At 23.1% G+C, this 21,199-nt stretch overlaps 3 protein-coding genes across 9 annotated transcripts; all 3 read left to right on the top strand.

The window, feature by feature from the left end:
• Positions 1-4,516: 4,516 nt before the first annotated feature.
• Positions 4,517-6,836, top strand: LOC107999966 (protein max). The gene is made up of 4 exons (XM_017060039.3): positions 4,517-4,676; positions 4,732-4,791; positions 5,218-5,452; positions 5,673-6,836. The coding sequence occupies exons 1-4, from the start codon at positions 4,638-4,640 to the stop codon at positions 5,852-5,854; spliced, it is 516 nt and encodes a 171-aa protein (XP_016915528.1). The 5' UTR covers positions 4,517-4,637; the 3' UTR covers positions 5,855-6,836.
• A 1,198-nt stretch (positions 6,837-8,034) lies between these two features.
• LOC108000042 (mediator of RNA polymerase II transcription subunit 26) lies at positions 8,035-13,551 on the top strand. 6 transcript variants are annotated; one of them, XM_017060182.3, is made up of 4 exons: positions 8,035-10,279; positions 11,470-11,544; positions 11,682-11,960; positions 12,247-13,551. In XM_017060182.3, exons 2-4 carry the CDS (start codon positions 11,479-11,481, stop codon positions 13,447-13,449), a joined length of 1,548 nt encoding a protein of 515 aa, XP_016915671.1. In that variant the 5' UTR covers positions 8,035-10,279; positions 11,470-11,478; the 3' UTR covers positions 13,450-13,551. The 6 variants fall into 6 exon arrangements, with proteins under 6 accessions (XP_016915671.1, XP_061934904.1, XP_016915668.1 ...); XM_062078920.1 differs by having other exon boundaries at positions 8,035-10,275; XM_017060179.3 differs by having other exon boundaries at positions 8,035-10,128.
• Positions 13,552-15,904: 2,353 nt separating this feature from the next.
• Positions 15,905-19,977, top strand: LOC107999953 (ras-like protein 2). 2 transcript variants are annotated; one of them, XM_028667761.2, is made up of 5 exons: positions 18,021-18,038; positions 18,621-18,708; positions 18,843-18,870; positions 19,059-19,270; positions 19,366-19,977. In XM_028667761.2, exons 2-5 carry the CDS (start codon positions 18,640-18,642, stop codon positions 19,558-19,560), a joined length of 504 nt encoding a protein of 167 aa, XP_028523562.1. In that variant the 5' UTR covers positions 18,021-18,038; positions 18,621-18,639; the 3' UTR covers positions 19,561-19,977. The 2 variants fall into 2 exon arrangements, with proteins under 2 accessions (XP_016915513.1, XP_028523562.1); XM_017060024.3 differs by lacking the exons at positions 18,021-18,038; positions 18,843-18,870 and adding an exon at positions 15,905-17,936.
• The last annotated feature ends 1,222 nt before the right edge of the window (positions 19,978-21,199 follow it).

Here is a 21,199-nt window from a genome sequence, read left to right on the forward strand (position 1 = left end):
CATTTCATCCGCGACCAAAGGCGGTGGGCGTGGTGCCGGTGGGAGGTGACCGCGGCGCGACCCGCGGCGGGCGTGGCTCGCGATTCTCCGTCCTTTTCCGCCACGTTTCACCGCCATCACTGTCAGTCGCGCCCCCTCGACTCGTCGGATCCCCCCATTGGCCGTGGGCGTGGCCTGGATCCACTCACTCCCGACTCGGCAAGCTCTCGTACTCCTACTGGGCTGTTTCTGTGAAAAAAAGTACGATACGCGGGACGAAGATGAAAGAAACGAGATGGGAGATGGAAAGGTTCTATTCTGGAAAAAATTGCATCACCCCCACCTGTCCACTGTACGGTAGCAAGCACGCGCGAAATACTTGAGTGGATCGATGCGCGCAGGAGAAACATCGTTAACTGCTCGTTGTACAGCTCGTACATATCCATGTAATATACGTGTATTACGCGTTTATTTTTTTTCGTTTATTGATTGTTTGGCGAGGTTGATCGGGTAACGCAAGAGTTATTAATCACGGCTTTCTATCTAATCCAGTGCTGTTATTGTTATATTTAAAAAAGCTTTATCGATTGAAAAAAATTTCTTGATGAAGAATGTTAAATCAAAGACAAGTAGACGTGATCGGATATACTTTTAGGCTGTATTGTATTTAGATATCTACAAAAAATTCTCTATTGTTATATATTCATAAACATTTATTCTTAATACAATAAATAAGTATCTACAGGTTAATTGTTAATTAGAATTACGAGCAATTATTGTGTAAAATTTAAATAAAAATAAAAAAAATGTCCTTTTACCTCGGGTTAATAATTTGTATATATGAGAAAAGTGTTTGCGAGAAAAATTAAAAATATATTTATTACATAAATAGTCGTGTATCCGTTCTCCAAAATAAAGAGTGTTATTGGATAATAATGCAATTAGTGTTTCTGGAATTCTCTGGAATCGCACATTGTGTAACAATTATTTCTAATAAATGACTATACGATTATAAATATTAGAACACTTAGATATTTTAAATTTTGAAAGGACGTCGAAATTTTGAAATGTTCTTTTATTTTATTTTATTATTTTAGAAATTATATTTTATTTGATTTTATAAAACACATTGTGATAAACGAAACAACAAATTTTATAATAAAAATTGAATTTTTATTTTACATTTTATTAAATTTAAAACAAACGAAATATTTAAAAATATAAACCTCTACTTCTACTCTATCGAATATTTACATTATTATTAAATATTTATATTGGCCACGTTTAATATTTGATGGATGAGTAATCTCTTGACACTACTCAATTCCATAACAAATACGAATATAAAAATAATAAGAATCCAAGCATTTGAAGAAACTGAATACTCATTGTCTGCATTATTCGTTTCATTGTGTCCAAGAAGGGAATATCCTTCAATCGTGGAAATAATTCTAAATATATATATAATCAAAATATCTCGACATCGGTACAAAAACACGAAAATAACACGAAATGAATCAAATCTCTCATTTCCCTCATCTCGACTTTTCCAACCGTTACACAAAATCCTTGGAACTCGTATATGATTAATAGATTGATCAGTAGCGTAGGATTGCTTCGCCGCCCGTTTATCCGACTATCTGCTCTCGATTGCCCTATCTGCTCTTTTTGCCCTCAACGAGCAGCCAATTCGACGAATTCAATAACTCCGGTGTCCGCATGCTCGACCGTCGACCCTGCTCCCCTCCGCGCCGCGAGTTATCCCCACCACGACGGCTGTGGGGCGGAGCGCGTTCCGTCGCGAGACGCGGTTGGCGATGAGGCGTGGACGCCACGCCCACTCGTGTCGTTTCAGTGTCGCAAACCTCTGCGTCACGCTCCGAAGAACCGGATCGTCGATGCGCGCATCGCATGTAGCCGCGTACGAACGTGCGAACTGACCTCGGGGACCAACCCTCAAGAATTGTGACTGGGTACTATATATAAAGCGAGGAAAAGGAAGTGTCGTTTTTTCTCTCAACGATGCTGCTCCAAGCAAATCGATCGATTTGTTTGGATCCGTTCAATTTCGATTTACTGAAACTGCGTTTAAAAAATTGTGTGAACGAAACACTTGGTACTAATATTGGATAGATGTTGACGAAAATTTTTAGACTGATTTTTAAACATTGTTCTAATGGAAGAACAAAAGTTGATAGAATAGAATAATTTCAATAGAACTATTGAAATTATTTGGAGTAGTTTCGAAAAGATTAAAATTCTTTATTTATTTTTGTATGATTTTTTTTTTTTTTTTTTTTTTTTTTGATATGTAATATATTTTATAATATATATAAGAGTGTTTATAAGCGAAGGTACAAAAACAAAATAATATGAGCACTTTGGAAATGAGTCTTTTTCTTTAAATTAAAATTGTTATATTTAGATTCATTAAATGCTCGTCAAAAGATAGAAAAGTAAATAAAAAATTTTTATTTTATATTAAAAATTATTTTAAAAAAGATTCCACGAAGTTTAATCAAGATTAATATGATATATATATATATATATATATATATATATATATATATATGGATAGTGATGTTCTTTAATTCAGTTCTTTAATTCAAGATATACGATAATGATTCTATAGTTGAAATTGAATGTAATTTCTATGTATAAAAACTGCAGAAGACGTAAGAAATATTATGAATACGTGAAATCGCATGAATACGTGACAAGATACAAAATAGATCTAACATTCAATGCATTTTTCATATCTATATAATTTATAATGATAGGAAATGGTTACAAAGAATTAAATGATGAAATATAATGAATTATATATAGAACAAAGGATGTATTCTAAATTTTAAACCATAAATAAATTATTTTGCGAATTAATATTTTGTTTACAATCTTTCATCAAAATAACATGATAAATTAAATTTCTGTTGTGTCATATTCGATAATAACTAGCATATTTTAATAATATTTGTATTACAAATAACAAAAAAATAGATATAACAAACGAATTTTCGTCTGTAATTGTACGACAAGAAAGAAAAAAATAAAAAAAAGAAAGATAAAATTAGAGAATCAATGCCATCATCAACTAAGAAATCTGTACCGTAAATAAAATGAATATAGAAAAAAAATAGTAGGAAAAACATAAAGATAAGATAAGAATTGACTGTTAGTGTCATCTCTTGAGTATTAAAGATATCTTTTCAAAGAATCATCTTTCTAAAAATATTCAAGAGATGGCGCTAATTGTCAACTCTTATCTTTATTCTATTTTTGAAAAGATGTTTTTGGCACTTAAAAGATGGCACTAATAATCAATTCTCGCTCTATCTTATCCTGTTTTTGAAGAAATATTGTATATACTCGAGAGATGACGGTAATTATTTCTTATTCTATCTCTATCCTTTTCCATTATTTTTTTCATCTTATCTATTTCATCCATAAAATTTATACTTTCATAAAACGACTCCGATATCTAATTAATTTTCATCTTTAATGAATTTTAGAAAATATTTTAACTCATCTATAAGTATACATCGGACATTGATTGTAATTATTGTAACATTATTTGATATCAGTAAAAATGATAACATAAATAAGACGTATATAAGGTGTCAAAAATATAAAAACATTTGTAAACTGGAGATTTCTAAAATAACATTTTCCTTTGCAAAAAAAACTTTCGTTACAGCTTTATTAACAAGTTATTTTTTTATTAACAAAAAATTGGCCAATCATCGAATGCATAGTCTCATAATCAGTAGTGTTAGCTATATTAGCGACCGACTCAACACGAAAAAATTAAATATAACAAATATTTTTTTATCGATAACAAATTATATTGAATTTTTTATTGATATCGAATTATATCACGAACAATAAATAAATAAATGAATAAATATACTATTCAATACACTTTTTTCGAGATATGTTGTTTAGACTTGTTCGTGATGATCGACGGAATGTAGCCAATGAGATACCCTGTATGTAAAATCACTAACAATAAAAATGATACATTCTTTATTAGATGGACTATGAATGAAATCATTATCGTTATCAAATCATATATAGATCGAAGTAAAATATCGTAATTTTTTTTATCAATAACTTTAAATTTTTAAAGTTAATATTATGTTATTTTTATATTTTACTCATCAAATATTATTAGAAGATATTAATTTGACCTAAAAAATTTTTAATTTTTACACAGAAAAAAATTTAACCGAGACTAAAACTTATTAAAAAATTTTTATTTTATATCTTTTTTTAATTGTTTATAGTTATTATGAACAGGAGAATAATTAAAAAATAATAACAACAATACTATTATTTGTTATGCATTTTTAAATATTACACATTTGTTATATTATAATTTATATTATATTACATAATATGGAAAAATAATATTTATACAAATTCAATATTGTATTAATTATTTTTTATAAAACTCTTTATATGTTTACTAAATTATTAGTAAATAAATATTGCATCTTTTTGAAATAAAATCACTAAAACAACAAATTATTAGTGATTTTCATGATTTTCTGTTACATTCTACGTTGTTACTATACGACATACATGCATACATATTATTTTAAATACTCGATAAAAACTTTTGTTTACCAATTACTCAGGCAACCGAGGAAATTATAATGAGTGACGATGATCGAGATATCGACATTGAGAGCGATGTAAGTCTTTACAACTACTCTTTCAATAAATTTTATTAAAAACATTGTTTTTCAGGAAGGTGATGATTCCGATTCTAGACAAAGGCATTCAAATAATACCCAGTATTATTCTCAAGTAAGTTCATTGTTTATTTTTATTTTATTTATTTTCTTATATAATTCTATTCATATATATTTAACATTTCTAATTTAATTATTAATACATATATATTTTACTATCGAATTGATAGATTTTAAATGTTGTTAAGGTTAGATAGACGCTTTCCATTTAATTTGCCAAATAATATATTTTACTAAATATAATTTATCATTTTTAATTTAAAAGATGATCAAGATATTTGATTTGTATGTTAATTTTTAAATTTATAATTCTTACATTTAAATTAAAATTAGGATATATATCATGATTAATAATAAATATCTGTAAAAATTCATAATAATTATAATATAAAAGTTTAAAAATATTATTTTTACATAATTTGTTTTTTAATATAATTTGACATAATAATTTTTAATTATACTTTATAAAAATATAATTCAGGCTGAAAAACGGGCACATCATAATGCATTGGAACGCAAGCGTAGAGATCACATTAAAGATAGTTTTTCAAGTCTCAGGGATTCCGTTCCTGTTTTGCAAGGAGAAAAAGTTGCAAGTAGAGCACAAATACTCAAAAAAGCTGCAGAGTATATACAATTCATGCGTCGTAAAAATTCTTCACATCAACAAGATATTGATGACTTGAAACGTCAAAATAGCCTCTTAGAATCTCAAAGTAAGATATTTCAATTATTTATAATTATTTCATTAAAAAATTTATAATTATGCATTTTGATATATACAATATTATTAAATATTTTATGTATTGTACTATGTATTTTTATATAAAAATTGTTAGTTTATTATAATTATATATTTAAATAAATTAATATAATATAATTAAGTTAATTGAAATTATATATCATAATTTTTTAATTTTTATTTTTTATTTGTAGTTAGGGCACTTGAAAAAGCAAAAATAACAGGCAATTTTGCTGCAGAGACTTGTGAAGTCACAAAGTCAGAAGGTGTAGCAATGCCAGGATATAATGACACAGAATCTGAATCATCAGACAGCGAAACTAGCAGAACTGTACGTCAATCAAAAAAACTTAAAGTTGGAAGCCTTCATCATTGACTAACAATAATCCAATATTTATTTTGACAAGAATTTATTTTTTCGTTGTAATTAAATATCATATAAATATTTATTTCAAAGACACTTGCTCACTGTAAACCAAAAAGAAAAAAAATCTTTCAGTGAAGTTCTGAATGTCTTAGAGCTAGTGTACAAAATATCAAATAAAAATAATATTATTGTTTCATTTAAAAATTAATGAAACAATACATTATAAATTATTTGAAGCAATTTTCTAAAATTTGTAAAAAAAATTTAGAATTATTTTATTGATAAAATAATCATTTGATACAAATTAATAATATAACTTTTAGATACTTTCATTTATTTTTTTTGAAATTATTATATTAACAATAATTAAATATAATTTAAGTAATGATATTAGAATCTTTTTGTTAATACTTTCAAGCAATCTCCCTAAACATATAATGTTTTATAAAAATTTCTATTTTAAATTTAGTCTTATCTTTATTTTCTTATAATTGTTAATTTGGTCATTGAATGTTAAAATTATTAAACAATCTGAAATTATTATATGCTCAATCTTAGAATTTACGAAATTTTTAAAATTACTTTACCGTTGAAATGAAAATTTAATTATATATTAATGCAAATTTTAATATTATTAGAAGATAAATAAAAATAAAAAAATTATTCAATTATTTAATTATTTTCTATCCTTATAAATATGTCTATATAATGATAAATAAATATTAGTAATATATAATGTTTATTAATATTAATTACAATATTTATAGTTTTGATCTGTAAATATAATATACATAAGATAAAAGATATTATATCAAATTAATCAATTATGAAATAAATTAAATTTTAATAAAAAATAATATATCTATAATATTATTATATATTATAATATTAATGTAAAATTTATTTTATAAATTATAAAAATTTATTATATGTAGCATCAAATGTAAAGTTAATCATTTATAATATAAAAATAAAAATTATTTCCGAGAAACATTTTATTCATATATTTTCTTATGATTTCAAATTATTAAAAAAATTATTTTTATGAATTATGAATTATAAAATATAAAACTGTATACATATATAAAACTAATAATTTGGAAATTTAAATAAATTCTATGATTTATGATAATATATATATATATCTATGAAAGATTTAGCTTTAGTAAAGTATCATGACCATTATAATAAAAAACTGAAAAATTATCTTTTTGTTTAAGAAAATATATCATATCTTATAAATATAAATTATTAATTATAATCAAAAATATAGAAGATGCAAATAATTTATAATAAAAATGTACATAAAAAATGATATGAAATTAGAAATTAGATATGTATGTTCTATATTTTTAATATAAACAGTATGAAGAGTAATTATTAAAATGTAAATTACAAAATTTAAAGATAAAAAATATTATACAAAAATTATTAAAATTATATAGAAAATTAAAAATATTATAAATATAGTGATAAATGTATCGAAACGAAAGATATTTTTATTATTACATTAATCAAATAACTTTGAAAAAATTTTTATTATTGAAATAATTCTTAATAAATAAATCTTCAAGTAAATTTTAATTTTTTAAGATGCAATCTATCATTTTAATAATTTGTTTAATTAAATAAAATTTATTTTATATAAATTTGATATCATTGTAGTTTTATTTTACTATATAATTTTAAAATATATATCATTTAGAATATGATATTGTGTCATACTTCTTTATAAAATATATATATATATATATATAAATTAAATTTTATTAATAAATATAATTGTAAATAACGCATTATGAAAGCTTTATTTTTATATATCACTAATCTTTTAATGAATTCCATATAAATCAATTCATAATAAATATTTTATGAAATATATGTAGTATGTAATTAAAATTATTTTAATCCAACAATAATTTTATGATTCATTAAAAAATTAGAAGTATGCAATGCATTATTATATCCTTTAATTATACAATAATTATACTTATAAATATAAAACAAATAGAATAAATTAATATATATAACTAATGATTTTCAAAATAGCCTTAATATAAGAATATATGAAGAATTAGACAAACATATGTTTTACTTAACCTTATTTTAAAATTTTAATAATTTTCATATTGTATTAATTTTTCTTAATAGATTAGATTTAAATATTATTAATCTTATTTAATTGAAAAATAAAAGATAAATAATTTAATTATTTTATAACATGCATTTATATTAAAGAAGTAATTATTATATATATTTTTTCGTAACTAGATGATATAAAGATACAAAATACTAATGTCAAAGATTTAATCAAAGGCTTTAGCATGTTAAAAAATATATATATAATAAAATATAATATATCTAATAATTTACTAAATTTTCATAAAATTAATAAAATTAAGTTGTATAATATCAAACATTATTTGAATATAATATTTTATAACAAATAAAATAAATTTATCTGAATTTTAAATTATTATTAAAAATTTCATTTTATATTTTTGAATTTATACATTTACATACAATTATATGATTAGATGTAGCTTACAAATCATTTTAATAAAATATATTCACTGTGCAACAAAAAATGTTCATAGAAATAATACATGCGCAATTTTCTTTAAATTTATCATCATACATTCACCAACTTGATTTTTTTGTAATACAAAGAAAAATATTTACCTCTTTTTTAATCTTAATAATCCATTTTAAAAACAAAATAAAAATCTAATTTTATACATAAGAAAAAAATATATGAATTTATAATTTTATATAAAATTATAAAAATTTTTTCAATAATTTAATATTAAAACAGATAAATTTAATGCTAATAATTTCACTAGATATTTTTATTTGCAATTGTTTTACTAATTTGAATTATAGAAAACTAATTAATAAATTAAAATGTATAAATAAGTACAAATATTAAGTTTTTGAAAATTTTTCAATATTTAGGTTATGAATACCAAATGAAACTATTAATTACCAACATACATACATCACTTCAATAAAGAACAATAATAATGATAATAAAATAAATATTTGCTTTATTTCTGATAGAAAATTGTTATTAATTTATACACAATTTTTCTTATTCTTAAGCACACATTATGTACACAGACTTTAATATAATTAATATAAAAAGTAAAATTATATGATATAACTGTAATCTTTAATCTAAATAATCAATATTTTTTAATAATTATACTTTATTATTATATTTGTAAATTTTTTATATAATTAAAATTGAATTAGTTATATTTTATATATATATATATACATATATATATATTCATATATATGTATATATATATATACACACACACATAACATATATAAAAATTCATTATACATTGTATATGCAAATAAATATAGTTATATTACGTTTCTTATATTGGTAGTACAAATTTCATCTAATTTCAACTTATTCTTCGAATATTACAAATTTGATTAAACAGATATAATATAATTTTTGTTAGCAAACATATAATTATAATTAATAAAATTGTGATATATTAGAAAATATTATAATGATTTATTTAAAAATTTTATAAATTTGTATTCTCAAACACATACATAACGATGAATTGCATATAATCAATAATTATTTTCAATATTTATAAATTTTATAAATTATTATATTATACTATTTATTAAAACATTAAAATTTTTTACAATAATTATTAATTATTAATAAAGAAATATTTTTCATTATATTCCTATCTTTTTTCATAATATTTTTTATTTAGTCAAAATTATATATAATCTTTATATATAATTTTATTTGATGAAATATAAAAAAAGACATAAAAATATATACATTATTAAATTTTTAAAGAAAAATTCAAAAAACGATAAAATTAAAATATAAAGGAAAACGGCTACTTGAAGTTGATTGCGAATAGTTGGTACTCGATTTAAGCGCCGTTTTAATAGTAGTGGGGATAGAAGGGAGGTGTGGTAACGGTTAGGAGTCTCATCCAACCACGAGAGGAGCTAGTAGCGTTTGCCTGGCAGTATGAGGCGGCGTGGGGCTAGGGACGATGCATGGGCTGCGACTAGGAGGCACTTGGGAGGTAGGGAGGGCATGCGAGCGGAGCACAGTTCAGTAGTCGCCATTGCAAGTCTCCCCGTGTTCTCGTATTCGTGACACTCGGACGCGTGGAGCAGATTTTCCGCTAACCTAATCTCCCTGCGAGGGCCCTAAGTGTGCCCCACCGATGCAGAGATATTGCACCGAGCTCACCGAAAGATTGTTGAAATCTCTTGATAAGGAATACAATGTAAGTAGCGGAATGAATCCGCGATGCGCCGTCCGTCCGTTCACGCAAACGGCTATCGGGCCACTCTCGATCCCCCGTGCGCCGTGTGCCTGTACCAGTGGCGTGCGCGAGAGTCACTAAGAATGTAGTGTAGCGGCGGCTCCGCGTGTGAGTGAGTAATATGTTTCCTGTGTGTACGTTAGCTGCCAGTCGACAAATCTTCTTTTTGCACGAGTGTGTGCACGTCGAACGTAAACGCGTTGTCGACAACCTGGAGTATAACCTCAATATTTATAGTAAAATGTTCAAAATCAAAGAAATCTCTTAAAAACATTTTCGTTCTTTCTTTTTCTAATTGTTTTCTAGCAATTTAGATTATGTTATATTCAATTGGAGTACATGCAGTAACTCGCATATTATTCTCATGAATTTCAAGTATTTGTCGTTTTTAAACATTATCAAAAAAGATAATTGCATCCACAAATTGAGATTTTAAGTTTCAAGTATCTCTCATTTTTGGCCCGATTGCCGTTTCATCGTTTAAATTGAATTTTTCGATAAATGTTTTTTATCAGCATGAATCGAATATATTATTTATTAGAGATTAAAGAAATGTATGTAGACACGTGTTGATTATTTGTATCTTATATTTGTTTTATATTTCATATTAAAGTGTATTAATATTGATTATATTATTTATCTTTTGCACTTAAGTAATTTGATCATTATATTAAAGTATAATTTAATTTTTCACTATAAAATTAATATTATTAAATAATAAAAAAAAATATATAATCTTTGTTATCTTTTTAATAATATTGTCATTAAGTTGTAAATATTAAAAATATAATATTATTATGATAATTATCTTAAAAGAGAATGACGTAAAATGTTACTAATTTATCACAATTTCAAAACTTTCTGTATATTAATAAAGTATTATATTAAAGTATTTTAAGTATTAGGTCTTTTTTAATTGCTTAATGTAATGAAATTTATAATTAATTTTAATAAATTAAATTTATAATAAATTTATTAATATTAATTTATGTAACAATATAATTTGTAAAATAATGCATGCAAATGTTTTATTAAATATTAATAAATTCATTGGTTATTTATTTTCATTTTTAATATTTTAATAAACAATTAAAATTAATCAAATAAGATATTGATTTATTTTTATATATTTTATACAATGCAATAAAAATTTATTAATATTCTATGTACAATATATAATAATAATTTATAGAATTTGTTAATATATTATTAATATTATAGTAAATAATTATTTTATAAATGAATTGTAATAATTTAATATAGATCATATTAATACAAAAATATAATTATGAAAATTTGTAGGTCATCGACATGGGTGCTGTTGTGGATGTCGTTACGGCCCTGGAAAAGACGGCGATCACTAAAGAAGTGCTTGAGGTGAAAATTCTATAAATATAATTTATTAAATTGTTTTTTCAAAAGTTATGTCTATTATAGGTTAAAATTACATTTTAATTATCTTCGATTATCTTATATTAATTATATAATTATAAATTAATATTTAATTATAACAGGTTACAAGACTTGGAAAATATATTAATGAACTTCGACGTAAAACAAGTAATGATGCTTTGGCAAAACGAGCAAAGGATTTGGTGCGGCGATGGCGTGATATGGTCTTACCTTCTGCTCATTCTACTCCACAACCTACACCAGCAGATACAGCACCACCTGCTCTTAATGGAGCAAAACCACATAGTCCTGCATTAAGATGTTTTAAACCACAAAGTCCAGCATTAAGAGGTCTGATACCACCTCAGAGTCCATTATTAAGGGATAGTACTCCACTTAGAGTAAGTCATTAAAATTTTTTTTAATTTGTAATGATATAATTTTTTAAATTAATTTAAATTATTTAAGTAATTTAAATACATATGTGCATATATTTTTTAAATTTATATGATAAAGTAGTTTACAAAATATATAAAATAGTTGTACAATTTAATTATTCAAATAGAAAATACTAGTGTTTTTATTTAAATTATGCATAATAATGTTTAATATTAAATTAATAGGATAATAATAATATATTTATAATATAATTATTTAATAAATATTATTATATTGTTTCAATTACAGGTACTTAGTCCAGTTCTATCTGTGCATAGTGATCATTCACATTCTCCTAATGCATCATCAAATAAACAGTCAATTACAGTAACCAGCAATCACAGAACAAGTTCTGATGTGCCACCTATGCTTGGTTCTTCAAGCCAACATCATTCGACAGAAGCAGTGCCACGAACTCACAGTTCAAACAAACGTCTCCGAAAAGATGATTTTAAGGACCAACACAATTATCAACACCATGATTCAGACTCAATCACCGAAAGTGAACCCTTTGTTAAAAAACAACGTCTAAATGGCGAAAATATAAGTGGTAATTTAAATATGCAAGTGCCTAGCCCCATATTTAAAGAAAGAATCTCTGATCAGTTTACGGAGTCTTCCACAGATCCTGATAATTCAGGGCCAAAGAAACGTGGTAGAAAAAAAGGCAGTAAATCTGTAAAGAAACAACCAATTTTAGAAGATCGTGTAAAAGAAAAACTAGCTAGTATTTCAAGGAATCCTAAATTAAAAACAACTCAAGAATTGCTGGCTGATCTACGGGCACGCGGCACCAATTCTAGCATTAATTCAAGTGCTCTACCTAGTCAAAGTGTAGAATCATCCAGCATGGAAGAAGTTCTGAGAAATAGCAACGAACAAGTATCAAAGTTCCTTCGTTGTCCTCAGAATAATTTATCTCATAGAAATACAGTTTCTGAAGTCTCAGCAGAAAGTCGGTTAAAACCAACAGAAAACTGTCATGATGTACCATCTAAGTGTGACGAATCAGGTGTAGTGTTCAAAGAAAAACCAGTTACAAATGTTCAAAAAAATCAACCAGAACAGTGTCGAGATCTCACAGTTGAAGAAATATTGGCTAAGTTACCACCTATAGATCCAAATTCAATAGATTGGAGTGAGTGTGAAATTGAATCAACTGAAGATCAAAATAGTTCTGAATATCCACCTAGACAAGTTACTGCAGAGGACATAGAAAGGTTACATACACAGTGTGTAGAAGGACTGAATGGAAACTTCCAACCAAAACTATCATCTTTAACTTCGTCTTTTAATGAGAATCAGAGAAAAGAAGATGTGACAGATGTCAATGGTGTAAACAATGTGTATAGCCAACCTGATGAAGAGTTTCGAGAATGGCATCAGATGCTAGCAAGGCCCAGTTACAATGGCCAGATCCTCCACATATTGCCTTATGTTATTATTGATTAGTAATTTTATTATCTTACTATTATCCTGAAACTTGTGAAGAATCCCTGCAAATATTAAAGAGATTGATCAATGATCAGTCTATTAAATCGATTTCTATTGCAATTTATGATTGCTCTTTATTTCTACAAGTGCTCATGTTACTACCACCCTTATCGTCATTATTGATTTCCCCATTATTATTCAAATTGTCATTTTAAAAATGTAAAACAATCACACACAAACATATACACACACGCGCGCGCGCGCACACACACAACTGGCAATCATTTTTAACATAACTATCATTCTCAATGAAATTCGTAACAATCATTAACTTCACTTTACATAAAAATTCATTTACTATTATTATCAATGTTATCAGTGTCGTTATCTTCATCATCGTCCTTGTCGTTATCATTTTCATAAAAAATGTCGTAAAATTATCATTATTATTGTTGTTATTGTTATCATTATTATCACTATCATCATCATCATCATCATCATCATCATCATCATCATCATCATCATCATCATTCTCATCATTATTATTGATGTTCTATGAAAACATTTCTTACATAGACCAGAAATATAAAAAAGATGTTTAAAAAATCAAAAAATATAATGTGGGATCTCTGATGTAACATTTAGCTTCAATGCCTGTGACAATGTATTTGAGTCCAAAAGGTACTTTTTGAATGCTTCTCTTTTATCACAAAACTAATCTATTACTATCATCACCATTATTATTAGCATTATCGCTTAAATAATATATTAAACGAATACTAGCAAAAATCAGTTTTAGATTATGAAAGAAACAATATTAGTATGTTATTAAATAGTTTTATGAAAGCACTTAAAATTTGCAAATAAGTTTTTTTAAACTTATTTATTATGATTAAATTTTTTATGGATGTTCTAATTAAAAATGATATAAATGAAAAAATTTTTCTTTGACAAAAACTTGTATAGGTCTTTATGTGTCAAACAATATAATATAATTGATTATTATTTATAAATTATATGAATAATTTTGTTTATTTATTATTAAGAAAAGAGAGGCACATAATTTAAGTCAAATAGTGCACTTTGGCCTATGCATAAAAAAAATTATTTTCGGAAAAATATCTATAATGATATGAAGTATTAAAATATATAAAAAATTAAAGATAGTTACCTTATTTACTGTAAAATAATATTTGATTTATTGAACTAAATATTATTTGACAAAAATTTTGAAGAGTAATATTAGACAAAAAGTATAAGGAATGATTATGGCAAGATACATACCATGCAAAAAATAACGCTATAATATTTCAAATGCTTTTTGACATAATATTTTGTTTATGAATTTAAAGTATTTATTAAAATGTACAGATATTGTCACTTAAATGTAATATGAAATATAATCTTTTGCGCGTGGTAAAAGTAGTCGAACCGAATATAACGGGGCCTTAATTAAAGTTTAAAAATAAAGATATTTGTCTAATAAGGTATTATGTTGCATATATACTTCTAGCAAGGGTAATACAACTCAAGTACATTGTAAATTTTTCTATCTCAATTTTATTTCATACATTATGAATATAGTAAAATGAAAGATAATAAACATTCTATTTAAAAAAAGAAAAACATTCTGTTTTAAAAAAATTAAAATAAAAGTACACAAATATATATGATTATATTGCCGGAAAAAGACACTTTATGTGCAATGTTCAATGTTCCAGTGCAATGCAACAAATATTTCAAAACTAATTCTTTTAAACTAGTTCTTTTAGAAAAGAAAAGAAAAAAAAACGAAAAAAAAGATTTAATTATTTAAAAATGTAAATATTTCATTAAAAATAAAGACACTGGAACTAAAACATATTAACATTTTCTGTAATAACTAAATAATATTATGTGTTATGTAAAAAAGGAAAAGGAAAATAACAGGAAAAAAATTGTACATACATGCAACTATACCGTGTATAATGAAAGCTTTGTGAAACATGAATTAGAAAAAAAATGTCTGATTTTATATATGTTCATTTTTTGATAATAACAGTTATCTTTTGTTTAAGTTCTCTTATAATTGTTTTCTAAATAGTTAAATTTTTTATGCTAAACATTTTCTAAGAAATCATTAACAGAAAAACGAAAAAGAAATGAGAACATCACATACCGAAATTTTTTTTTAATTAAGCATTACAATAGCAATGATTAAAAATAGTGAGATATTTCCAAAATTATATATATATATATATATATATATATATATATATAAATTTTTATAGTTTCTGTGTTCCCATTTATATTAATTAAAATACCTTGCTTTACAACTATGATAAATATTTTATTTATACAGACATTTGTATACCTTTGTATTTAAGATTAAAGATACAAGTTAATATAATTAAATATCATAATACACGTACAATTTCGAGAGTGTTTAAGCAATTATTTTTAATAATTTTAAACTTATTTAATTTTTGATTATATTAATTTTTTATTTAGTTACCATAATTAGTTTGAGAAATTTTTGTTCTCGCTATTTAGTACAAGTTAATTTTTTCAAACAATGTGTAGATGTCATTTATCGAAAAACGATGAGATTCAACTATTTTCTTTGATAAATTTTAAAACAAATCTTGATGTGCATCGATTTACATGTTTTATTATTATCGTTACAATTGTAAAGTATACGATAAATTACAATAATTAATACATCAATAACAATTTATTTTTCAAGTTAAAAAAAAAATTCCATTTGAATAGAGAGAAGAATAGACAGAATTGAATCGATATATATCAAATTTTCAAATAAATAATTATAAAAGAAATTTTATAATTCTATTAAAACAAAAAGCGCTTTTTTTCATCATAGTATTTGTATTAAGTATATTGATAGCTGCATCGTACGTTTCATTTACCAAAAAAAATTAACATACAAACAATCGTGCGATTCATTGTCGGTATATTTTATACGAAAAGCGCTTATCTTCGAAATAAAGTCCCGTGCCTTTTGTATCTTTGCAATTCTCTAACATAACACATGATGATTGTTGAAAAAATAATAATGGTAAAATATGAAATATAATAATGACCAAATATAAAATGGAACGATTCCGATGTAGTAAAAAAATATTATCGAGCAACATGATTTTTTAGGATTTTTATTTTATTTAATTATTATCTGTTCAAATTATTGTTAAATAATTGAGTTCGACAATTTTTATTCAAATTTAATCGGTACTGCTATTTTAGAGAATTCCTTAATAAATCAAATTTCAAAATTAATATATATCAATGATTTATTCCTTTTATTATTTTCAATTTGTGATTGAATTTCTATATAATTAATATTGGATAATTTTAAAGATATTTAACATAAAGTATTACATAATATCTTATATTTTATATTACAATTATTATTATACTTTTAAGTAATTTCTATTTATTATTTGTGATAATTTGATTTATTTATTTTAAATGATTTTCTTTAAAAATCTGCAAATTAACATTTAATAGTCAGTTATTGTAATCAAATGATAAGAAGGATATTAAGAGATAATGGATGGACGCAATTAAATTAAATAATAATGATGTAGTATAATTGTTTATTAATTTGAAAGCTTATCAATTTCGATTCATCTAAAATAAATAAAAATTTACAAAGACTAATGGTAAATTTTTATTATGATAAATAATTATTATAAATTAACGCTCTTATTATTATTGATTAAAATATGTTATAAATTATATTAATATGTACCTACCAAATACTATACCATACTTTGAATAATATAATAATATATAATTTAATTATGTAATATTGTTATATTAAACATATAATGTGACTACAGATAAAGTTTTATTTAAAATCTTTTTTTTTAACATAGAATAAAGATTTCCTAAAAATGGATCGTTCCCAAAAATAATATCACTAAATATATTAAAAAATAATATACATAATGAAATTATTTTATGTTTAGCACTATATAAAATTGAATGATTTTGAAATCATTTTCTTCATAACATACTTGAGATAGACGTAAGCGCATAAGAGGGCGGTATTGTAATAGCGACTGCGCAATCAATCGAAATAGCATGATACAATATACATGTATAGTACAGAGGTGGGGATATTTCTTCTAGTATCTCTCTCGTTTCATTCGTTAGTACGGTTTTTAGTAAGTTCGAATTTATACAAGATTTATGATGTTTAATCGCGCTTAAATCGTAAATAATAATAACGAAATATGCAATATTTAATTTATTTTGCTTTTTCATAAAAAAGTTCATATATGTTCGTATGTGAATGCGCCTCAATTTTATATTTTTCTATATTTTGTCGTACTGTTATCAATATGTGTCACTGAGTTTTTTCAATCACAAATTTACATATCTCGACAATTATATGAAAAATGTCGAAATCGGGTGACAAACAAAGTTACGCGCAGACATATAAACTTGTTGTTGTTGGTGCGGGTGGTGTCGGAAAATCTGCGATCACAATACAATTCATTCAAGTAAGTACTTTTTATGGCCAATAGGTGCAAGCACACGTATATACGTGGGTGTAGAACGTATATTTAGCATATATCTATGTTTGTATACATACATTAATATATGTACGTATATATTTTATATGATATATATTAATATTATTTATTTGTATATCTATTAGATTTGTCATTTTTATGCATCCTATGTTATTTGTGATTCAAATAAGAAATATGAATGATATATTTATCTAATGTATTATAATATAATTATATTATAATATTGATATAATCGAAGTAAAAAAAAATTTGGTATTATATTTTTATAATAATGATTTTTTAAATTATAATAACAATTTTCTGCATTAAATATTAAAAAATTTGTTTTTATCATTAATTATGTTATGTACAATTATGGATAGGATTATAGTCATAAAATTATGTCATTGTATTTAATATGCATAAAAAAAAATGCATAATTTCATTTTAATACATGTATTTTATGTATTATATATATATATATATATATATTTATATTATAATTTTCTTTTATTATATTTGTATTTTTTTTTCATGAAAATTTCAAAAAATAATATCAAAGCTAATAATTATAATTATATTTAATATAAATTTAAAATATTTTTATTTTTTAATGCTATTTATAATGATTGTATTGTTTAGCTTTGGATTAATTTTATTAATATCTTTCAGAGTTATTTTGTAACTGATTATGATCCAACAATTGAAGATTCTTATACCAAACAATGTGTTATTGATGATATTCCTGCAAAACTTGATAGTAAGTAAATTAATAAAAATGTAATATTATTAAATGCATTAATTATTATTTCAATTAATATTAATTATTTGTACAATTGTATTTTATATATTTATACAATTTTTATAACTTATTTTATGTTAATTTTCATGCAGTTCCATAATGAATCATGGGTTTGTTATTGTAAGACTATAATTCCTTATTTATTCAATTTTAGAATGAATATTTTATGAAAAAATTAAATGGTCAATTTATAAACATTTAAAAAATAACAATATATACATTCATATTAATATTGTTTTTAATACTAATATAAAATTTGTAATAAAATTTGTAATACTAAAAATAATATTTATAATATATAATTTTAGTATTAGATACAGCAGGTCAAGAAGAATTTAGTGCAATGCGAGAACAATATATGAGAAGTGGTGAAGGTTTTCTTCTTGTATTTTCAATAACTGATCTTTCATCTTTTGATGAAATATTAAAATTTCACAAGCAGATACTTAGAGTAAAGGATCGAGAAGAGTTTCCTATGCTTATGGTTGGTAACAAAGCTGATTTGGATTATCATAGAGTTGTAAGTAAATAAAATAGAAAAAAACTAATGAAATGATTATATTTTAAAATAAAGAATGTGAAATTAATGTTACATCTTAATGTTAACTATTTTAGATTGAAGTTGAAGAAGCACAAAACAGAGCTCGCCGATTAAAAATTCCTTACATTGAATGTAGTGCAAAATTAAGGATGAATGTTGATCAAGCTTTTCACGAATTAGTGAGAATTGTTAGAAAATTTCAATTGTCTGAAAGACCACCATTAGAACTAAATTATAAGAAAAATAAAAAAAAATGTTGTATGCTATAATACCTAATGTGTTCTTAAATAATAAATTTTTGTACCAATAAAATGGTACAAAAGTTACAAAATAATTGAATTACAAACAAAATTGTGGAATAAATAGAATCTTCATTATTACTAAAAACAATTAAATTGAAATTTATAATTATAAATAAGGAATTTTTGAAATACTTTTAATAATAATATTTATAAAGAATATTTTGAAACAAATATTTTAACTATATAATATCAATCTCGCGAATATCATAAATATTTTGTACTCAATTAAAAACAAATTAAACGATAGCATTTATGGAATATGTAATACGAATTTACAAATCATAATTTTAACTATATAAATAGTAAAAATAACTGACATTTTATTAAAAATACATCGGTAACAATGTAAGTTTTATATTAAATATATTAATATATTTAATATTATCTTGGAACACATATATCCCTATATATTGAATTTATATATTAACAAATTACAATATTATTTAAAATATTTATTTGTAAATAATGCATGTATATATTTTCATTTAATACAATATAATAAGTTAATGTTAACAAAGAGTGAGATCAATAACAAAACAAATTTAATATGAAAATTTTGAATAATTTGTTTAAATTAATATAATTTTATAAGTATTATATAATATTTAACATTATCATTAAAACTATAACTTGGAAAATATAAAAATTTATGACATTTTGATACATTCATAGAATTGCTTGAAAAACTATTTAAATATGTTTATTTATGCACAAATATTGTATTTTATTTTAGTGTGATTTTAGTATTATGTAAAAAATTATTTTCAAAATGAAAATAATTTATTACAAAAAAATTTTGTGCTTATATTTGTGAATGATTATGTATTGATAAATATTAAGTAAAATTAATATACCCAATATACGAATTTTTTTATATTAAATAAATATGGATTAAAAATACTATTGAATACTAAATATTAAAATGATATATTATAATAAATATAAGAAAATTAATTATAACAATTGAAAGATTAATATAAAATACAAAATTATATTTATTTTTATTAATAATCATTTGTAAATTTTTATAGACTGATATATAGATTTATTATTTGTTAATGCCCTCTAATAAATTAAATAATATAAAAATAAAATAATATTATATAATTTTTTATTATATAACATGAATTAAAATAATATAGAAATTATTCATTTTTACAATAAAATTATAATTAAAACATAAATTGTTACAATGTACTTTTAATTTATTTAACATATAATAATTAAATATAATCAATAATAAATTTAATTACATTTATTTCATTCTAATTATATAAATAATATATATAATTTATGTAATTAAATTTATATATTTTTAATTAATTATTTTTTATATAAAATATACAAATAAACTACAAGTGATTTATTTTTTTATTTCTTTGTATTTTGTCACATAAATTTTTGAAAATAATTTTTTGAATTTATATATTATACAACATGTAACAATGATAATAAAATACATGCATAAAAAACTTTTATTGTTCAAATAAATTCTTTAAAGTATTTTCTACTTTAATCTTCTACTTGTAATTTTATTTTATAAATAATTTATATATAAAAAATATATGTATATCAAAATTAAATAATTAAATACATATTAAAATAT

This window comes from Apis cerana, linkage group LG8 (genome assembly GCF_029169275.1).
Source record: "Apis cerana isolate GH-2021 linkage group LG8, AcerK_1.0, whole genome shotgun sequence".
NCBI classification, from domain to species: Eukaryota; Metazoa; Arthropoda; class Insecta; order Hymenoptera; family Apidae; genus Apis; species Apis cerana.

What these genes read in the sequence shown, in the direction of transcription:
- LOC107999966 (XM_017060039.3), top strand. Translation starts at nt 4,638, where the DNA reads ATGAGTGACGATGATCGAGATATCGACATTGAGAGCGAT. An exon ending in ATATCGACATTGAGAGCGAT is followed by an intron (nt 4,677 to 4,731) that starts GTAAGTCTTTAC and finishes ATTGTTTTTCAG; the next exon opens with GAAGGTGATGATTCCGATTC. An exon ending in TAGCCTCTTAGAATCTCAAA is followed by an intron (nt 5,453 to 5,672) that starts GTAAGATATTTC and finishes TTTTATTTGTAG; the next exon opens with TTAGGGCACTTGAAAAAGCA.
- LOC108000042 (XM_017060179.3), top strand. Translation starts at nt 10,066, where the DNA reads ATGCAGAGATATTGCACCGAGCTCACCGAAAGATTGTTGAAATCTCTT. An exon ending in CTCTTGATAAGGAATACAAT is followed by an intron (nt 10,129 to 11,469) that starts GTAAGTAGCGGA and finishes GAAAATTTGTAG; the next exon opens with GTCATCGACATGGGTGCTGT. An exon ending in TCACTAAAGAAGTGCTTGAG is followed by an intron (nt 11,545 to 11,681) that starts GTGAAAATTCTA and finishes TAATTATAACAG; the next exon opens with GTTACAAGACTTGGAAAATA.
- LOC107999953 (XM_017060024.3), top strand. Translation starts at nt 17,832, where the DNA reads ATGTCGAAATCGGGTGACAAACAAAGTTACGCGCAGACATATAAACTT. An exon ending in TCACAATACAATTCATTCAA is followed by an intron (nt 17,937 to 18,620) that starts GTAAGTACTTTT and finishes AATATCTTTCAG; the next exon opens with AGTTATTTTGTAACTGATTA. An exon ending in ATTTGGATTATCATAGAGTT is followed by an intron (nt 19,271 to 19,365) that starts GTAAGTAAATAA and finishes TAACTATTTTAG; the next exon opens with ATTGAAGTTGAAGAAGCACA.